Source organism: Vigna angularis, chromosome 10 (assembly GCF_016808095.1).
Source record: "Vigna angularis cultivar LongXiaoDou No.4 chromosome 10, ASM1680809v1, whole genome shotgun sequence".
Classification (NCBI taxonomy): Eukaryota; Viridiplantae; Streptophyta; class Magnoliopsida; order Fabales; family Fabaceae; genus Vigna; species Vigna angularis.
Window position 1 is genome coordinate 19,349,209 of NC_068979.1, and position 22,038 is coordinate 19,371,246.

General features: G+C 32.1%; 1 protein-coding gene across 1 annotated transcript; it reads right to left on the bottom strand.

Moving 5' to 3' along the window:
- Window positions 1-2,327: 2,327 nt before the first annotated feature.
- LOC108336135 (eukaryotic translation initiation factor 3 subunit I) lies at window positions 2,328-6,230 on the bottom strand. Its single transcript, XM_017572487.2, has 8 exons — window positions 5,840-6,230; window positions 5,550-5,765; window positions 4,649-4,776; window positions 4,443-4,562; window positions 4,234-4,323; window positions 3,779-3,865; window positions 3,595-3,674; window positions 2,328-2,612 (listed from the first exon to the last, which is right to left on the bottom strand). Exons 1-8 carry the CDS (start codon window positions 6,021-6,023, stop codon window positions 2,537-2,539), a joined length of 981 nt encoding a protein of 326 aa, XP_017427976.1. The 5' UTR covers window positions 6,024-6,230; the 3' UTR covers window positions 2,328-2,536.
- Window positions 6,231-22,038: the final 15,808 nt, after the last annotated feature.

Genomic DNA, 22,038 nt, shown 5'->3' on the forward strand with positions numbered 1-22,038 from the left:
TTTAAATTCCCTTACTTTTCCTTTTTAAGTTCTTCACCACTCTTCGTCCAAACATAATTAAATTCATCTCCTTTAATAACCTTGTTGGTTTACCCTCAACAAACCATTTCATTATCTATTTAAAATTGATACCTCACCTCAACAAAAAGGCACAAAGTTTTTTATTTCTTTTATCAATTAATTCGATACAGTGATGCCCACTATAATCCACTATGACAAATTCACAACTTTTTCAATTCTTTATAAATCCAAAATGGGTTATGCATACTTAAGCAGGGAAAATAAGTAAAATTTCAGAAAAACACATCCCATAGTGAAGGCCTTTTAAAAAGACGATGTCCTTTATTCCAAATAATAGGAAACGCAAATATCAACTCACCTATAATGGATTGATCTACCTAGCCTGCCAAGTAATTTTCTTTTTCAAACTTTAATTTTTTGCAAAACTACAAAAAAACGAGTGTCACATGGAAGTTACTTTTGATCAAATTTAGGGTTAAATATGTTTTTAGTCCCTAAACTATTGACCGTTTTTTGTTTTCGTCCCTCTTTCAAAATAAGGTACAATTTGGTCCTCATTCTTTTCGAAACTTTGGTTTTAGTCCTCTAAAACTAACACCGTTAAAAATTACCTAACGTGGCTAACGGTAGACTGACACACGATTTTTTTTTCAGTGTTTCTCACATTTTCTCCCCTTCTCTCTCTTCCTTCCATCTTCCCTCTCTTGTTGAATTAACTCTCTAAGAGGTCTGTAAGCAGCAGTTGTACACAAGTTCTACATTTAACAATTAGTGGGAGTGAAAAATGTGTTAGGCAGCGTGGGTAATTCCCAGTAGCAAATAGAAGCAGCCATGTTACCTCCTGGCAGCAAATGTTAGAATCCTCTGTCGGGACCGGCCTTCATCATCAACACCTACAACGCTATTTATCATATCCATAGCAGCGTTGTTCTGCTCTGCGTGCTGTTGCTGTCGTTCTGGGCTGAAATTTTTCAAACACTACAGAGTAAGCCGCAGTTCACGTTGCACAAAAGGAAAACAAGCTACCCAGAAATCAAACCCTTAAATCAATATCACTTTGATTTACTATAGCCAAACAAAAAGATGGACATTATAGTAATTACAAATGATAAAGTATTATTGAATTTCAAAGTATTCAGATTGTCACAAACATATATATATATATATATATATATATATATATGTCTACTGAATTTCAAAGTAGACATACCTCCTTTCAAATCTCCTAATTATTGCTTCATCCAGGTCAAATGGCCTATTGGTCACAGCAAGAACAAGGATACGCTCCGCTGGGATATGTGTGGAGGTTGCGAGAGGGAAGAGTTGTGAAGGAAAGAAAGTTGGTTGTTAAAGATGAAGTTGGGTGAAAGATGGAAGGAAGAGAGAGAAGGGGAGAAAAGGTGAGAAACACTGAAAAAAAAATCAATGAGGACCAAATTGTACCTTATTTTAAAAGAGGGACGAAAACCAAAAACGACCAATAGTTTAGAGACTAAAAATATATTTAACCCTCAAATTTAACACCATTTTAAGTGAAGATTATAGCTGGATAATACTGATTTTATTCCATTCAGTAGAGTTAAAAACAAACCTCATTATTTTGGCAGAGATGGCGACAGTCACTAGAAAAACAAATCAGGTTACGTTTGAATTAAAATAAAAATAACCACGCAAGCTTGAAATAATTACATGAAAATTGTTAACCTTTTGAACGGACTTTGATGGGTCTGTAAGCAGTTTAGACTATATGTTCCCTAACACTTCCATTTGTTGATCAACCCGTCCAACTCAAGGCAAGTTAAACCCAGGTTTACTAACTCTAAAAGCAAGCTGGAATAACTAATTCTACCACTCCATCTTAGAGATCTCAAAATAAACCTGGCCAAATCTAGTCCAAGATATTCGTAAAATAAGACCAAACCAAACCAAAACACTTGACCAGGCCATCTTTTACCGACTTGATTAGTCTGCAACCTGCAACTTTAATAGACTTAAGTCAAACTTATCCACCGGCCTGTTTTATAAAATAATAAACAAAAGTACTAAAAAATATTTTATTAAAACATATACGCGTACTATAATACATAACAAATCATTATATCTAAAATTCAAATTTATTTCATTAATATAACTTAAAGTCAAATAGGAACTGACGAGACCAAAAAAAGTTAGTCTATTCAGAATATGAATCTAACCAGACCAACACAAATTTATCATGTGGCTCATCCAACCGAGTGGGGTTGACCCATTTGACAACTATACTCCCAAATAGTTGCCAAACTTAAAATATTGTCAAAATCATGACGTTCAAAGAAAAACTCCTTCAGTATGAATTCCCCTCAAACCAAAATTGATAGTGTTTAAGTTAATACAGCATAAAAGAAAAAGGCATAATTTAATTCATAAATCCCTCCATATTACCAACATATAATCATATCGGCATTTCATTAGTTGAAAGAAACTAAAAGCTAACTTCTAGGAACCACATCTAATATTAACCACGGATCATCCAGCACTATATTTTGATGTTGAAATAATCTGAGTCGAAGTGATGCAACCGTACATAACCATCTTCACCTCCACTTGAAAAACTACAAAAGAAAAGTTTGTATTTACTAAGAGCAGTAAACGAAAAAGCCAAACAGCCATTCAGAAAGGAGTAACACTAAAGTGCAATGTTGAGTCATAAATATTAGATATTCTGAGACATAATGATAATTGAAGAAAGATGACAACCAAGAATAAGCGGAGAGCAGCATTTGCAACATATGATTTGAAATTACAATACAATCACAACAAATGTGCTAACTTACAACATTGTTCAATCCCTAGAAAGCTAATTATGGAATGCAAAAAGGTGTGTCTTCAAACTCATTTTATGACAATTACAGTTGAATAATACAGAAAACAAATACATAGTGTAGCATAAATTTAAAAGTTCCTTCTAATTGTAAGGGCAAATAGTGATATTACTAGGCAAGAGACAACTGAATATAAGTATTTCATCAGTTCATGATCAATCACAAAATCAGAACCACTTCATGTGATCACCATATTATGCATTCTTCCTACATCTAAGACTATATATTACTCCAACATCTAACAATATCAGATTATGCGCTCTTCCTACATCTAATGATATCAGATTGTGTATTCTTCGTACATCTAATGAAATCACTATAACTACTGTCGGAAGTTTAGGCATCTTCATTCAAGGCTATATTTCATATAAAAATATTCATGTGCATAACCAAGTGTTCAAATTGATACTTTATACGGTTATGAACAATTACACAATATGGGGCTTTGATTGATCAATGGAGTGGATCCCCCATAGAGGAACAGAGAAGCGTTTATTTTTAAACCATACATTCGACAATTAAGCGCATGGTAAACACCAGATACTGAGATTTTAAACAGTAATTTGATGAAGAGAGTTCATATCCATTTCACCAAGTAGTTTAACATAATCATGGTTGTCAGTTTCTCTAACAAAACAACAAACGGTAGGTCTAAAGAATGAAAGTAAGTCATGATGCAATGCAAGAGGGAGTTGAAGGACACTGGATATACCTTTTTCCATCAGGGTTAAAAGCCAATGCATTAATTGGTCCAAAATGCCCTTTCACGCCCCCAATTTCTTCTTGAAGAATCTAATCAAATGAAAATACAAATATTAAATAAAAAAGAAAAATGAGAAGAAATTCTATATTGTTAGAGAACTAAATATAGTACACGAAGAAAGAAAAACACTTACCTTGTCATAGAATTTGGCTTCAAATTTTCCAGCACGATGATCAGTGGTTGTAACAGCTGATGCGTCCTGACCACCTCCAAGTACCACCTACATAGGGCATGGAATTCAGAAAATCATAAGAAAACCATAAGACCAAATAAATAACAGGAGGAAGCTAAATAGAAGACGTAGATAAGGTGATAGCAATGATGAAATATATTGGAATAACATTTAGTCCATAAATTAGATACCAATGGTAATATGCAAGAATCAGCCTTATGTGGATTGAGGAATAAATCTCTACCAAGTAAGCAAGGTAATGAAAATAAATTCAACCAAGTTCCAAAAAAGATAGGACACTGATTTCACGGATAAAGACTTCAATCTAATAAAGCAGATAATCATTTACTCGCATTGATAAATGAAAAGAATATCACAACACAAGGTTAACTTATTTACAATACACATATACATACATGATCAAGAAGTGGCGACATTGCAACTGCATTGACTGGCCGTTCTGTGACATAGGTCTTGATAAGAGTCAATGTTCTAGTATCCCAAAGCTAGTTAACAATTTAAACAAACAAAAAATGGTTAGGTGAAAATAAAATAAACTCTCAAAGAAAACAAAAACATGAGAATCAACAGGAAAAAGAAATCACGGAAACAAAAAAGTTGATACCCTAGCAGACTTGTCCAGAGAGCCTGTAAGGAAGTGTGAACCATCCGCAGACTTGACAAGTGATGTCACTGTCTTTTTATGGCCAGATTCCTTGTCTGACTCCTTAAGCAATTTTCCCGTCTGCAAATAAATGAGAGAAATGATGTAACAATGTTAACAAACTGTAGAGGAAAGAAGAGGGTCCGGTAAAATGGAAGTGAAGTCACCTCAGAATCCCAAATTCGAATAACAGCATCTTCACCAGCACTAATGATGGTTCTGTTGAGTGGTCCCCAAAGAGCTCTATTTATTCGTCCCTGAGGACCCTTAATGAGAAGCACAGACTCCCCAGTCTCTGAGAAAAACAAGCATTAGAATTAGCACAGGCAATAGATATAGTAGCTGAGACCAAAGAAACTAAAGTCTCCATTGGTTAAATTCTAAACACACACTTACATGTGAAAAATAAGAAGCTGGACAAAAGTAAATTTTTCCACAGGTTAAAATTAAAGTGTGTATAAACCAATTCATAGAAATTTTCTCACACAACTCTTAAAAAGGATGATGTCAAATAATACATAATCTATTTAGGGTATGTTTGGACAAACTTCCTCATAAAGATTTGCAGAAAAGAAAAAAGCAGTTTATACGTAAGCTAATTCGTAAAACTCGTTCATATAGTTTGTTTAATTTTTGTATTTTGTTAACTTGTGCACAAGTTGATCAACTCATTTTATTTTCTTCTTGATTTTCACTTCTATAAATCCTTTTGAAGAAATTCGTCCAAACAAACCCAAAAGACCTGTAAAAACATTTTTTTTTCCGTAAGCACATCTTGGAAAAACAAACCTAAGAAGGGAAAATGAAATAAACTTCTCTATAATACTTAGTTTATGGATAAACTAATTTATAACAGTTTTCGGATAACTTCTCTAAAATCTAATTTTAAGGAATGCATTGGCTTAAGAAGAAATTTACTTCATTTTCTTGTCATTCTCTTTTTTCTAAAAGTGCGCATGAAAAAAATGTTTACATATGAGCATGGTTTCTTTATTTTCTTCTTCTACACGAGTTTCTCAATAAATCTATCAAAACAGACAGTATATCAGCAAGGGGAAAAAACGTTACGTTCGGAGGGATCTTTTGCAATGCGCTTGACATGGATTGCAGAGGGCAATTCCATAAAAGGATCAGTGGTAATGACAGCGAGCTTATCCCCGACAGAAAAATCGACAGACCGGGCCGGAGAATCAAAATTGAAGGTGAACAACTGCTGACCAGTCTGCACGTTCCATAGCTTCGCGGTCTGATCCGCACTCCCCGTTATGAGTCGACCAGAATCTCCTGCACCACTAACAATCAGTGTGAGGAACAGTATTGAAAAGCTGAACTGAAAGATAAAGTTATAGGGAACTTGCTTGAGACGTCGCAGCACCAAACGGCACCGTTGTGGCCGCGGTAAGTGCCGAGGCGTTCGCCGTTGTCGGCGAACCAGACCGTAGGGTTGTGGTCCTTGGCGCAGGAGAAGAGGAGATCGCCGTCCCTGTTGTACTTGAGGAACGTGAGTGGCCTCTCGTGGCCCTTCATCAAAATCGGCCTCATCTTCGATTAGGGTTTTAGGGTTTCGCGAATTTGAGAATGGTAAAAGGTGAAGCCTCTGGAACGTGAAACGCGAAACCTAAAAGAGATGTTTGGCAAAGAGTATTGAGATTTGAGAAGCGAATAAGCAAAAGAAAGAGAAGCGCGGCAGAGAAAGCCGCTACTCAATCGCAGAACGCAGGCACGCAATAGGTAAGGGTATGCAAGTGTGTCTTGGCCCTTATAGTTCCCTATTTCACTTACAAATCACACAAGTAAATTAATTGAAAACTATTTGCAATTGCAATACATGGGTAATAAAAATAATGTATGTGTTTTTATTAATTATCTATTTGATTCTTATAATTATACAAAAATTATATATAAACTCAGAAAAACATATTTGTAATTTTTATAAATTATAGAATGGAAAGTAAGAAGGTAAAATAATATATATATATATATAAGGAATTAACATACTAGAAAATAACATACTAGAAAATAACAGTTAATTTTCTAGTATACAAAATTGATATTGTATATAAATTAAATTAACATAAGGTATATTTTAGTATATCAAGTTTGGAAAACTATAGGCATTCGATGCATAATTAAACCTAATTTTAAAATATTAAAGGAATTAACATACTAAAAAATATTTTTTTATTTATCGTGTTAATTTTTGGATAATATATTATTTTAAAAATTTATCAATTACCTTTTATTCATTATTTATCTATACTATTATATTTATATCAAGAAAATTTTCCTTTTTTATATATACATTTTTTACAATTTTGTCAGGTTCATTTAAAGTAATTTTTTAGAAAATTAACTGTTTTTTACCAATTTGACATTTAAAAAAAATATAATAAAAAAATTACATGCAAATATTAAAAATTATATATAATTATTTTTATAATATTAATATATTTTTTTATCATAAAAGAGTCAACGAACATGTATTTAAACTAATAATGGTGATTAGATTCTTCTAACTGATTTTCAATTTTATTTTTAAAACATTTTTTGCCTTTTTTATTTTGATATTTATTAACCTGAATTTTTGTTTTTTTCATCTAAACAAGTTACTCATAAAGATTAAAAGAATTTATTGTAGAATTATAATAATCAATAAAAATTGCAATTATTATAGTATTTTTAATATATTGTTATTGTTTTTTTATGGAAAATTACAATAAATTTTATAATGCATTATAAAATTATAAAAACTAATGAAATAATAATTTTTATGCATACATTTTCTTTTGTTTCAATAAAAATTTTAGGTTTAATAGGTTCGGAGGTCCCTATATTTGTGGGTTCGTTTCAATTGGGTCCTCCAATTTTGAAAGTGATCAATTTGGTCCCTAATTTAACAAAATTGAGTCAATAATACCCTTTCTGTTAAATGCAATGGACGTCATTAACTTTTTAAACATGTGGTATGTTGAAGCATCCTTCAAATAAAACTGTGCCACCTGCAAATAAAAGGATGCCTCAACATGCCACATGTTTAAAAAGTTAACGTCGTCCATTATATTTAACGGAAAGGGTATTATTGACTCAATTTTGTTAAATTAGGGACCAAATTGATCACTTTCAAAATTGGAGGACCCAATTGAAACGAACCCACAAATATAAGGACCTCCGAACCTATTAAACCAAAATTTTAATAATATAGAGACTAAACTGAGACAAACACATCAAACATAGACAAATGTAATAATATTACATGTCAGCTTGATGCATGGTAAAAAAATTTATTTTTAAAAAAACAAATTAAAAAATAAAAAAATATAAATATAAATAATTCAAAAAATATTTAAAAAATTTAAAAAAATCATGAATTGACATGTGATACCCTCCTTAACCGTGTTAGTACGGAACTAACGACAATGATTTAATTGTTTCAATTTTTCACAAGTTGACCCAATTGAGACAAAAAGAGAATGAGGAACTTATTTGAGAAAAGTTATCAAAATAAAAGATCCGCGGATTTTTTTTATGCGGGTATCCAACAGGTAGCGGGGCGGGTAACGAGTACGCTTTTTGCATGCGGGTCGGGTTCGGGTATCATACTATCCGTGCCCGACCCGAACCATTATCATCCCTAGCTGTCACATCCCCAAGTCTACCCCTAAGGGGTGAAAACTGTGTTTCTGTGCGCAAGCCATCAAAAGATACAATCCCTTGGATGTCCAAGTCCTTAAATAGAACATAAAAATAACAAAAACCGGGTCCAAGCCCACTTCGCTGGCGCTCGGCGCCCTAAGTGGGGTGCCCAGGTGTGGCACGTGAGAAAGCTGGCGCTCAGGCGCCCTGCACTACGCAAACTGGCGCTCAGGCACCGAGGCGCCCTGCACTCTTGTGCTCCTTTTTTTATGCTTTGACTGTCCCTCTTGAATTCCAACTCCTTGATACTTTTGCTCTTCTTTTAAATCATTCCAATAACCTACAAAATCAAGGAAATTTAGTGATAAAATCATCAAGTATACCCTTTACTCTCTTATTCACAAAACTATACTAAAAACATTAGTTCAAGCAAGCTTCTAAGTAACAAAGGGTTGATTTAATATCAAAATTGAATCACAGATAACGGTATTTTCAACCGTTATCAACTTGTCCACTCCAAAATCTTTAAAATTCTCGGTTCTTATAATGATTCTCCTCTATTTTTCATTAATTTAGAATTAGCATCATAAGGGGTAATCACTGGTTTTAGGTCATAAAACCCAAACTTCTTAAGAAGTTTCTCAATATATTGTTCTTGAGATTGTAATATACTATCTCCCTTCCTTATGATTCTAACACCTAAAATCACATTGGCTTTACCCATGTCTTTCATCTCAAATTTTGATCCTGGAAATAATTTAGTTATAGTGACAATCTCATTGCATGTACCAAAGATTAACATGTCATCCACATACAAGCATATAATGACTCAATCACCATTTTCAAACTTAGAGTACACACATTTATCAGCATCATTAGGTGAAAAACCATCACAAAGCAACACATTATCAAGTTTTTCATGCCATTGTTTTGGTACTTGTTTCAACCCATACAAGGATTTTAAGAGTTTACATACTTTATCCTCTTGACCAGGTACAACACGCCCTTCAGGTTGAGTCATATAAATTGCCTCCTCTAAATCACCATTCAAAAAGGTTGTTTTAACATCCATCTGATGTATCACTAGTTTATAGATAACTGCTAGAGCTAACAACACTTGGATAAAGGAAATCCTAGTCATAGGAGCAAAAGTATCAAATAATCTATGTTAGGTTTTTGAGTAAAGACTTTTGCTACTAATCTTGCCTAATATTTCTCTATGGATCCATTAGGGTGATATTTTTTCATAAAGATCCACTTACAACCAATGGGTTTTGCTCCTTTAGGCAAATCTACTAAAGTCCAAGTATTGTTTTTCTGAATTGATTCAATTTCAATTCTAATGGCCTTATCCCACTGTTTTACATCAGGAGCACTAGTAGCTTCTATAAAGCTTATTGGATCATTATCAACAAGTATAAAAGTCATATCCAAAGGAAGTTTCCTTTCTATGTCTTTTACTTCTACTCAAATCCTCATTCATGGTATTACTATTATCATTATCATCAACAGGTGGAGACATCTCACTAACCTTTAAACTATGCAATTTAGTTTAAAAGTAACTTTTAAAGCATCACCATCTTTCTACGATAATTTTATATTTAACTTTAAATAAAAGTAACTTCTAAATCGCCATCATCTTTCTGTTGTAAAAAGCTGACAAAACAGTATTTCTTGAGGCGTGTAGTTTCACTGTCCTTAAGGACTTATCCGCGGTGTATTGCGCAAGCTCCCACGATACATAAGGAACTTCCCAGAATATTTCTGAGGATCTCATAACTACTAATGATCTCTAAAAAGAGTATAAAATAACCCAGAATAATTTTAGAAGAGAAAAAGAGCTAAAGAATGGAACTCAGTAAAGAGGAGAATGAGAAAGACTGAATTTGATGTGTTCTGGAATAGGGGAAGAACTCTCTATTTATAGAGTAAAATAAAAATAAAAGAAATTAAAGAAATTAAAACCAATCAATGATTTTAACGTTGAAAAATTAGTGTTTGTAAATTTAATATTGAAAAATAATTTGAACGTTGGCAAAAATTAACGTTGAAACAAATGAACGTTGCACAACGTTGTTTTACAGTAAATTGCATTCTTTTGCAATAATTGTTTTGCTCTAACGTACAACACTTTCTACATTAATTTTTTTATTGTATTTTAATATTTTTGAGTTAGTTTTTAATTTATTTAAGGGGTAAATATATTTTTATTCTTTGAACTACACGAAATTGAAATTTGTTTGGCTAAAAGTTTGATAAACTTTAAAAATGAATTGATATAGTCTTTCTAACCTAATTACGTTAAATTTTTTTACATGTCAAATGTGTTTCATGCTAAGATTTGAGTTATTTACATCGTTTAACACGTTTTTGCTTCAATGTCATCTAAAAAACACATTTGATATGTCAAAAAAGTTTAAAATGACTATATAAATTTATTTTTAAAGTTTAGGGACAAAAATGTATCAAAGTTCGAGACAAAAACAAATTCTAAGTATATGTTAAAATTTAGAGACTAAAAACATATTTAACAATTTATTTTAAGACGTGAGTTTGTCATAGTAATGCTAATTTGGAGTAAAAATGTCTTTCCACTAAGAATTATGTTTATAGATTTCTTTTTACTTGTATGCGTTTTTTAATTGTTCAAATTTGAGTTTCTATACTTTGAAATATTTGTATCTATGTGAGATTTAAGAAGGAGAAATTAAATGATAATTTGATAATGTAGGGATATATTTAGTTTAATGATCATGATTTTGTGAAAAGGTTCAAACTTTTTGTACTAAAAACTATTGGAATTTAACTTCAAGTAATTTTACTTTTTAAAATTATGGCACGTTAATTACAACATATGAATCCTTCTTTATATATAATTTGATCACAATGGTTTTAGTTTTGTGCAAGGAATGTTTGTTGGACATTATTCATAGCATTTTGAGCTTTGATAAAAATAATATGAGCGATGATGATTTTTTTTATTTGAGTTTTATTATATGTTTTGTATGTTATTAATGTTTATAATCAACAAGAGTTAGCCTTATGGGAATGAAATCAAATTATTGAAAATGATGGAAATTGAGAAATTGTAATGTTTGTGTGAGTGAAATTTAAATAGTTAGGAATATAACATAATATGTTGGTAAAGAAATGAAATTGACAATGAATATCTTATTTTTGTTGTAACATCACAATTATATAGTATTAAAACCACAAAAGAACAATCACATCATTAATAAAATAGAACAATTAAAGAGATGAGGAATTATAAAGCTTCATTACATTCATCTAACATAACCATAAATACAACTTTATATACATAACACTAGGCTCAAAACTATGAACACGAATGGTTATTTAAACAACCAAAGGAAAACATAACTACTAAAGATATAAGGCTTAATACCACTGATGCTCCCAAATTTTGTCAACTTTGTTCGAAATGGTCCTAATTTTTTAAAATGTTCAATGTAGTCCTAAATATCGTAATTTGTGTTCAATTTATTCCTTTTTGCAAACGCCGTTTAAATAGTTAATGGCCAAATATCCAGCTGTACAATTAGTGAATGACATGTCATTTAACTGTTGATGTGGACAACACCTCACCACCATCAAACCCGACCCGCCGCCGTGAAGCCCAAAGCGCAACCACTCTCCCTTCATTGCGAGTGTCGTCGCGACACTACCTCACCACCATCAACACACACCTGCACAAGAGGAACCCAGAAACGCGACCCAGCAACAACAACGACAAGTCACTTCTTCTTTGCAGCACAAGCAGCGCCTACCTTGCCACCACTGCCTCAGGTCGCCGCCGCCATCAACACCGCAAGACCTTAGTGTCGCCACCACCATCGAACCCTAAAATTGAAGAGTCACAATCTCCTTCGCAAAACCAATTTAAAACCTGCACACATAATTACGACCACGCGAGAAGCATTAACATCGCGCCTCTAATCATCGCACATCTTCTCTGTTCAATCTCAACCATGTCGCGACACCATGTGCAGCCACAAGGATCACCGTCATCAACCTCTCCACCATCTCGCCAGCCACAACACCACCTAGCTTCTTCACATACCTATAAATACATCCCTAATTTGCGCCGCAAGGAAGAAGATAGAATAGGCGCATGAGATCCCTTTCCCCAATCTAAAACCCTAATTTTGGGTGAGGAAGGGGCTGACACGTGGCAATGCCTCATTGGCCACATCCACCTCACTACGCCTTAAATTGTTTACGTCAACGGTTAAATGACATGTCATTCACTGATTGCACAACTGGACATTTGGTCGTTAATGATTTAAACGGTGTTTGCAAAAAAGGACTAAATTGAACACAAACTACGATCTTTAGGACTACATTGAACATTTTAAAAAAATTAGGACCATTTCGAACAAAGCTGACAAAAATTGGGATCAACAGTTGTATTAAGCCAAGATATAACTACTAAAACTACTATGCTTCTGAGTCGTCACCACCTAACGCTTGCTCCACAGTCAAATCATCTCCCTCTACTCACATCCATCAAATGATCATAGCACATACAACAATGCAAAAGAACAAACCAACAAGACACAAACAGAAGGGTACTATGATACAAAACAAATATTAACATTTCATACATGAGACATATTTTACATAAAGAAATTTAAGCGTCTTAATCATGTCAAAACCTAGACTAGACTATCCGGATTTAGTATGAATGTCGAGCTATGAGGGATGATGCACTTGTTGTGGCCTCTACTGCTCTACAAAGCCATTGTCAATGGGTTTCACCCTACCACACTCACAATGTTATTTTGTACTACGTCTTAGGCCATATTGGAAGCACCTAGACTAAGACCTCCTGCTACTTTCACCACATGTATCAATCCTCTCTACTTGAGAATGAATGATCGTTAGAGTGTCAGGATAACCCCGAAAACTGAGCTCCCTGCATTCATACCAACAATACTTTGATACAACCATTAAGAATCCTCCTTAGGACTATTACACACCTCATTCCATTCAAACATATGTTCCAAACCTTACCACATATCATACAATAATCCATTATAACTTTTGAAACAGGCACATAGAAGAAAGGATTCAAAAACACCCAAGAACTCAGACTCACTCACCTAATAGATAGCCTTTGCTCGCCTAGCGAGAGGCAAAACAGTAGGCCTCCTAAGCTAAGTGAGTTGGCTCACTTAGCCTCTGCAACTCTCTACCAAAAACCTCAAATACTCGCCCAGCTAGCTCCAAAATAGCAAGCTCCCCAAGCTAAGTGAGTTGGCTCGCTCAACCTCTAGAACTCACTATAAGGACTCCTCTAAACTCGCCCAACGAGCTCATTTTGCTCGCTCAACCTCATTGCATAATTTTGCAACACCAAAATTACATAATTGGCACTCCTAAAACACCCATGACCTATTCTAATAATTTTTACTAACTTATAACACTCATAGATTGAATTATAAACTATTATAGACTTGAACAAAAGTGTTAAACCCAACTTAAACTAGTTATCAACTATTTAACCACAAGATTTCACTTAAACATTTAAAATCTTCCATTTGAGACCAAAATTGAATTCTACAAGTTCTAGCTCATTTTTAAGTAACTTAGAAAATCTAACAAGTCAGAAATGCCTTACCAACCCCCTCTAAAATTACCATTTTGACACATAAATTATAATTCAAAATCTCACTAGTCCAAACCCCCAAAATGAATTTGAAAACCAACCAAAAATCAACCAAAAACACCACCAAAGTACTATTACCTCTTTCTAAAACTAATTTCAACTAATTAACAAATCTAACAAGTCAAAATTCACATTTAAACAGACTCTAAAATTAAATTTACTCTATTTAACCGTTAGCTCAAAAATTCACATACCAAAACCCCCTATATTGACCAAAAACACCTATTATTCTACTTAGTTCCATTCTCCTCCACTTTTAACCATATTAAACACAACCAAGACATCTCAACAACATCATTCATCATATAATTGGAATTTAACACAAAATCATTTAGCATGAATAATCATCATGTGATTCAATTCACTCATTCAACAACATTTCACAGTAACTAACATTTCAAGTATAACATTCAGATCTACAAACTACACACCCTAAATATTATCAATTTATACTTTATAATTTTTAAAAAAAAAAGAACTAGCTTCTCTTAGCTCAAAGAGAACAACTACAACTTTAAGAACGCCAAACAGTTGCTTAAATCTAAGGATCTCTAGGAACGCTTACAAATCACCAAATTGTGATCGAAGTGAGTCCTTAGGACCTCATATTAATAAAGAACCAGAAATAAAAGATCAATGACACATGCAAAGGGGTTTCTAAGCATGATTATGGACAGAAAACAAAAAAGAAAAAAGGGATAGAAACTTACTTGCTCTAAACCAGAAATTTATCGAATAGAAATGAAGGTTACTCTGTTGTGATCTACTTGGCATTTCCTGATCGTCAAACAAATTATTAAGAAGTTAGATTTCTTAGAGAGAAGGTAGAAAAACTCAAGGAAGGAGTTTTCGAGAAATGGTTTGTGTTTTAAGTAATAAGACGAGTTTAAGAAATTCTATTTATATTATTCAATTATTTTAAAACTATAATACTCAGTCTCATTGTTTTAAAATACTTATGAACTCTAATACTCTATTTTCTAGGTTCTTACATTTGCAAATAAAACTACAATATACTTATTTCGGTAGTGAGGTTGAGGTTATCTGTTCACTCAGTCCTGAATGTTTAAGTGTTTGTCTTTGTCACCTTTTGTCTCGAAATCTCGTTCGGTCAAGTTAGGAGGTTACCTGCAGAAGGTACTCCGATGCCAAAGTCAGTAAAGATATGTCAATATAAAATGTCATCACCTACCTTTATACCTCAAACCTATATTTATAGATTTGAGAATGAGCTTCGAATTACTGACAACTTAATCATGGCCCAATTGGTAATAATCGTGTTTTGTCATAAGTTAATCAGAATTAGGTATAATCATCTTGAAGGGTGATTGTTCAACCTACATATTGCAATCGTTCGGTCTCGAGATAATTACTATGGTTATGTTTACAAGTGGTAGGCTGTTTGGACCGTCTGGTCATGTGTTGACTAGACGATCATACCGTATAATACTTAAACTAAAAATATGCACTATTAGGATCATTTAAATCATCATACTTTATTAAGCTGGATTAAGTCAGTGAAATATGTTCTTTTTGTTAGATTATGAAAAACATATCAATAATTAATGAAAAATAAACACTTTCTCTATATAGCAATTCCTAATTTCCTTTAGAACAAAAAATGGAAGTGTAACTAAAGGGTTTAACATTGGGAATAATGTAAATCGATATATGATCTTCCCTTTTTAGACTATCTAAGGCTCAGGCTCCTCTTCATTTTTTTCTTCTAATGATAATGAAGAGAAAGAAACAAAAATCATGAACATACTCATACATATAAACATCACCCTACATGTAATATCTGTCAATTTTTTTTTAAGTTTTAATATATATATATATATATATATATATATATATATATATATATATATATATATATATATATGATCATGTCGTGAGAGGAGATGAGATGGTAAGTCAGAAGACATTTTAATTATGTATATAAATTCCTTAAAAAATAATTTATTTTGAATTTAAAACATGATATATATATATATATATATATATATTATATTATATTATAGATGTTTGAACCGATAAAAATTAATAAAAAGAATTGAAGAATGTTTGAAAAAAAATATGAGGTTATCAAAATATCTCCTTAATACACATAAAGTTATTAAGGTTAAAAAAGATCCATATATTTTTTATTTTCTACTTGTTAAAAATCATGCATTTATAAAAAAAAATTATTTAAATATATTTTTATATTTTTAAGCTTTTCACTCAATATAAAATCTGTTTTTATGTAACATTTTAATATATTTTAATTTTTAAACTTTAAGTTCTTTCAAGTTAAATAAGTTAACTTTTTTTTTAACATGACATATTAAAAGAAATTAAGTTATAAGTGATGCTCCCTGCACCTCACCTATTTCACCCTGCATCTTCCATTTTACACATTTGTCCTTCATTTATTAAAGTAAAAAAAAAAATTAATGATGAGTTAATGATTCCTTAACAACCAATAGTCCTCCTAACGACCAACAACCATAAATCTCTTCTGATTGTATAAACTCTAAATCTCCTCTGGTTGTACTATATGTACCCCCTTTCCCCTTCTCATTTTTTCACTTTCATCATAGTAGTATTTTCTTCACTTTTAGTGTTAAATTGTTTTCTGAGTTGAGAGTTGTGAGGTTATATAGTGGTGGTTGTGATCCGTGGTGGTGATGTTGTGGATATTGGAGGAGGAAGAAGGTGGTGACAGAGATTTCATCGAGGTTAGTTTAATATTTCAAGTAAACACCCTTAACCGACCTTGGAGTTGCGGTTAAGAGTGTCGTTGTTCGAACGCCGGTTGTATATAGCCGAACTTCGAATTTCGGCTACCCCCAACTGCACTTCGAACTTCGGTTTAGGGGGGTCACACTTCCAACTACGGTTGCACTGTGCAAACTTCATATTTAACCCAGGCCTACACATTTGACATGCTTGGTTATGATCATGTTATGTTCTCAAAAGCTCCAAAGATTATTTCAATCTCCCCCTTTATTTGCACATCACATTCTGAATCTTGACGTCTCATCTTTCTTGTTCGTTTATGCTGCCAGTGTTATTGTCATAGAATGAATGTACTCTTATGGCTTATAATGTGTTTGGCAACCAATTTGATTGGTGTTAAACAGAGGTTTTGAACATTCGAATGCCAAGATGTAAAAGCATGCGTATGTTAGATTAGCAATAAGTTGAGAGCAATAAGTTTCAAAACAGACACTTAAGCGTAACTATTCTTTTACCATTTTTTATCTTGGCTTCATATCCAAGACTCCTTTACCTAATGTCTATTGCATACCTCCTTTGTGAACCTTGAGTGTTGACATACCTATTCATATGGCTTTAATGTTTAGATGGCATGTTGTAGTCATGTTGGATTAGATATTACAAATACATTTCCACAGGGTTACTCATTTTGATTCTATTTCTTACTGGTAAATTTGAAGCAACTAAGCAAGACAATGTTCAACTACTTTTTTTTAAGTAGCGTTAGAAACAAAAATTCATTTACAAAAATTTGTTAGATTTTTAACTTACTAAAGTTATTTTAAGTGTTAATGTATATGTATGTTTTTTGGTTACTCATCTTCTTAACTGCATAAGTTTGTAACTTGATATAAGTAAGCTTGTGAGAGTTTAAACTACATGTTAATATAAACTATATGTTAACACGTATAACTTTGATTTTGTTATACGTGCTAATGAATTTTTATTTAGTTTAATTTTTTTATTTAGTATTTAGTTTATAATATTTAATGTTATATTGTATTTATTATGTACATTTTTATGTGTGTTAATTTTTAAACTTTTAATTTAATTTAAAATATTTTATTTTATTTTTGATGTTGTAGTTAATAATTTAAGTGTTTTTTTAAGTAATAGTTAATATTTTGTTATGAAATTTTTTTCTTTGTTTTAATTTTTCAATGTTTTATACAACTTAATGATTTGAAGTTATATTTAATTTAAAATAAGTTTAATTTTTTTATTTAGTATTTAGTTTAGAATATTTTTTGTTATTTTTTATTTATTGTTTACATTTTTTTTATGTATTAATTTTTTATAATTTTGATTTAATTTATAAGATGTTTATATTTGGTAATTTTTTTCATTTTAAAAGTTTTTATTAATTTTTTATTTTTTATTTGTTATTTGTTAAATTTTAATATTGTAATATTTATTGTAGGTCGTATTTAATTATATAAGATGGATAACTATTCATTTCTCGATTGTCAAATAAATTCTGATTTTATGTCGGAATTTTCTTCTTTTCTAAATGAAGTCGGTGAGGGTGATTACACAAATAAGTTTTTCACTAATCAAATCTTCACATCATGTGCCAATTTAATTGAATGGGTTCGAAAGATTGCATTTGACCTTGGATTTGTTATCGTCATTATAAGATCTGACACAACAACTGGTGAAACTAAAAGAAAAACATTTATTTAGGTTGTGAAAGGAGTGGGAAGTATAGGAAGTATAAGCCAGATGTTCAGCCTAGTGTATTTGGCACAAGAAAATGTGAGTGTCCGTTTAGGTTGAGGAGTAAACCTAAAGGACACGGTTGTGTGTTATGTGCGGCTATCACAAACATGAATTAGCAAAGACTTTGGTTGGTCATTCTTTCAAGGGAAGGTTAAATGTTGCTGAACTGTCAATTCTTGTGGACATGACTAATAGTCGAGTAAAGTCGTCAAATATTCTTTTAACTCTCAAAGAAAATAATGAAGATGACCTGACCACAATAAAGCAAATATATAATGCGAGGTACACTTACAAACGATCTTTGAGAGGGTCGAGAACTGAAATGTAGCAATTGATGATGTTGTTATATAGAGACAAATACATCCAGAGAAGTAGATGTTTGGACGATTCTGACGTGGTAAGTGACCTGTTTTGGACACATCCTAATTCAATGCACTTGGTGAATTCATTTAATATTGTCTTCTTAATGGATACGACGTACAAGACGAACAAATATCGTCTTTCGTTGCTTGAGATTGTTGGAGTCACATCAAATGGTTTAACATTCACAACCGCCTTTGCATTGCTTTTAAGTGAACGCCAAAATAATTTCACTTGGGCATTGGAAAGGTTCAAAGGATCATTATTGACATCAGAGGACGGTCCACGCATTGTTGTCACTAACAAAGACCTTGCTTTGATAAATGCCATTAGCAATGTCTTTCCTGAGACGTATTAGATGTTTTGTACATTCCATATTATGAAAAGTGTTAAAGCGAAATGCAAGATGTTAGTGAAGCTAGCATCTCCTAGATGCTCATAAGTATGTCCCAGTATTGCTGCTCCCCAAGCATATCTTCCAAAGGCATTCAAGTCTCGGAAGAAAAGGAGGTCCGAGACTCGAATCAGAGTGTCACTCTTATTCGTAAAAATTGTGCATCTAAGCATATGCAACAAGTAGGCCCGAGCATCGCACTCCCAAAGCTCTTGCTCAATGCACTCTTAGTAGACCTCCTAAAGCCAGCTTAGCCTAACTTTTGGACCGCGTGACTATTTCATCTCAGCTGAAGCTTTGGCGCGGTCCACGCCAGACAACTCCATAATATAAGATCGAGCTTCATCATACTGTAACTCCTCGACCTCACAAAATTGACCCATGATGGGTAGGTGGAGCAAATTTAGAATGTCATTTAATGTGACGCTCATCTCACCTACCGGGAGGTGGAAAGTATTCATCTCCAAGTGTCACATCTCCGAAAGGGCAACAATGAATCCATGATCGTCATACTCGTATGATAGGTTCACTAAGGAACCTAACCCCGACATGGAGATATAAGGCTCAATAGCCTCATGGTACATTCCAAAATGTTTCATTTTTTTCCCATTGGAGATCACCTTGATCTCCCTTCAATCCTACATAAAAACAAAAAGTTATATAACAAAAATAAATTAACAATTAATGAACAATTAACATTTAGGTTGATGACTAACCCGACCTTGCCATATGGCAAATGCAACGTGCTGGGTATAATGGGTAAGTAAGGAGGTGTCACGTGGACCTCCTTGGAATCCACCATCTTCATCTTCATGTTCTTCCTCACTAGAGTCATCTTGTTGCTGAACATCCTCTTGCTCAACATAATCATCCTCATCTTATCCCTGTTGTATAAACTCGTCCTGCTCCTCATGCTCATGCTCATGAATGGCGTTGACACGATATTTTTCTACACGTCTTCTACGAGTAGATGTCGTAGGTCATCTCCTTTCATCATGTACTGAAAATGAAGACTCACCACGAGAAGATGATGCCCCTCTAGTTCTATCCATTTCTATTAACAAATTATATGCAAAATAAATTATATTATATATATGGTTTATATAACAAACAAATACAAAAAGAAAAACATATAATTACATAATAATAAATATTGAAACAAATAATAATTAATAAAAAATTACATAGTAATAATATTTAGTTAATAAATAATACTTATAAATAACTACAAATTATAACAACAACATTAAAAATTAAAAAATAAATTAATAAACAAAATAATAAGTGAAAAAATAAATTTACGCATAATAAATATCATTTAAATAAATAAATAATATCAAAAACATTACATAATACCAAACAAATATAAATTTCAAATTAGTTACATTATAAATAATATTTAAATAAATATCAAATATAATAAAAATTAAAAATTAAAAATTAAAAAAATGTTAACCGTTCAATAAAAAAAGTTTAAAAAAATCACAAAAACACAACAAATTAAATTTAAATTAATAAACGAATAAAAAAAATATACAACAAATAATTAAATAATAATTCATATTTCAAAATTAAGAAAAATTAATTATAATAAAAATAAAATTTAAATAAATATGAAATACAAAAATAAAATACAAATTACAAAATATTAACCGCAAAATATTTAATATTTAAATAAACTAATAAAAATTATAAAAAGCAAAACAAATTCAAAACAATTAAATACAATAAACCTAGAAAGGAAAAACTTGACCGTACATCGAGCTGCAGCGCGGTATGAACCGCACTTCCAACTGCGATTAGATCGCATTTTAAATTGTAGTCGCACTTCCAAGTGCGGAGAACTATGCAACCTCTCCTCTAACTCCTGCGTGCTCTCAACTAGTGCAGTTAAGGCATCCACCTTCGTCCCATCAGTCCAGAAATGTAACCCATCCAGCCCGCAAATCCCAACACATACAAACTACACAAAAATTTCATACAAGCTTAATGAAAGAACAGGAGAGAGCAACTAACCTGGACGCCCAAGTTAAGAAGAACCACAACCGCAAGGCACTCACCACGATACTACCACGACAGCCACTAACGAGAGTTCTGTGCGCAACAACAAGTAAAGTGATGGAGGAGGGAAGGCAAAACTAAAGTCGAGGAGAGGATGGGAGGAGGACTGCGCGCTAGATCAGGGAAGAAAGAGAAGAAAAGGGTGTAGGGTTTCAGTGAAATGCGGTAGAGGGGGTGGGTAATTGCTTTTAAGTATTGAATGTTGAATGGGTCAATTAAAAACAAAAGCAGTCAAAATATTCTCTAGACACAGTTGGAATAATAAAAATATAAGAAGGTGTAGGATGAGACTGGGTGAGGTGCAGGAAGAAACACTCTTAAGTTATTTAACCTAAAAGTATTATATTTATTTACTTTTAAATTTTAAAAAATAAAGTGTAGAATTTCACATAGAAACATATTCTAATTTTGTGTTAAAATTTAAAAATTAAAATTTATTTAATTTTATAAAAATAATTTATACGTGAATTTAGACATGATAACTGATACTACACATGCAATTATAATTTTTAAAAAATTAATTGAACAAATGTGAAAAAATATATGCGAAAAATAGTTTTGAAATTAAACAATTTAACCAGGCAAACCTTAACTAATATTTATTTATTTCGTATACTATTAGGTGTAATTTTATAAGTGAACTCTTCCAATACCTGAATAATGAATGATGTATTGACTCTATTTTTTAAGCATTTTATTAATGTTTTTCTTTTTTTTTATCACATCATATTACTTTTACGGTTGAAATTATTATACTATTTTATTCATGCTCCCTTATAATTTTATCCTATTAAATAAGTTTTGTTTTTCAATTATTTATTTTTCATCTAGAAGGCATAGATTCGAAAATTGTTTAAGGAAATCAATTCCAGCACCGACCAATTTGTTAATGTATTTTAGTTTAACTTGTTATGTTCATGATGACGTTATTGTGAGTG

Coding starts and splice junctions, on each gene's coding strand:
- LOC108336135 (XM_017572487.2), bottom strand. CDS start 6,023: ATGAGGCCGATTTTGATGAAGGGCCACGAGAGGCCACTCACGTTCCTC. Junction 4,777..5,549: donor TGCAAAAGATCCCTCCGAAC/GTAACGTTTTTT, acceptor TGTTTTTCTCAG/AGACTGGGGAGTCTGTGCTT. Junction 4,563..4,648: donor TTCGAATTTGGGATTCTGAG/GTGACTTCACTT, acceptor ATTTATTTGCAG/ACGGGAAAATTGCTTAAGGA.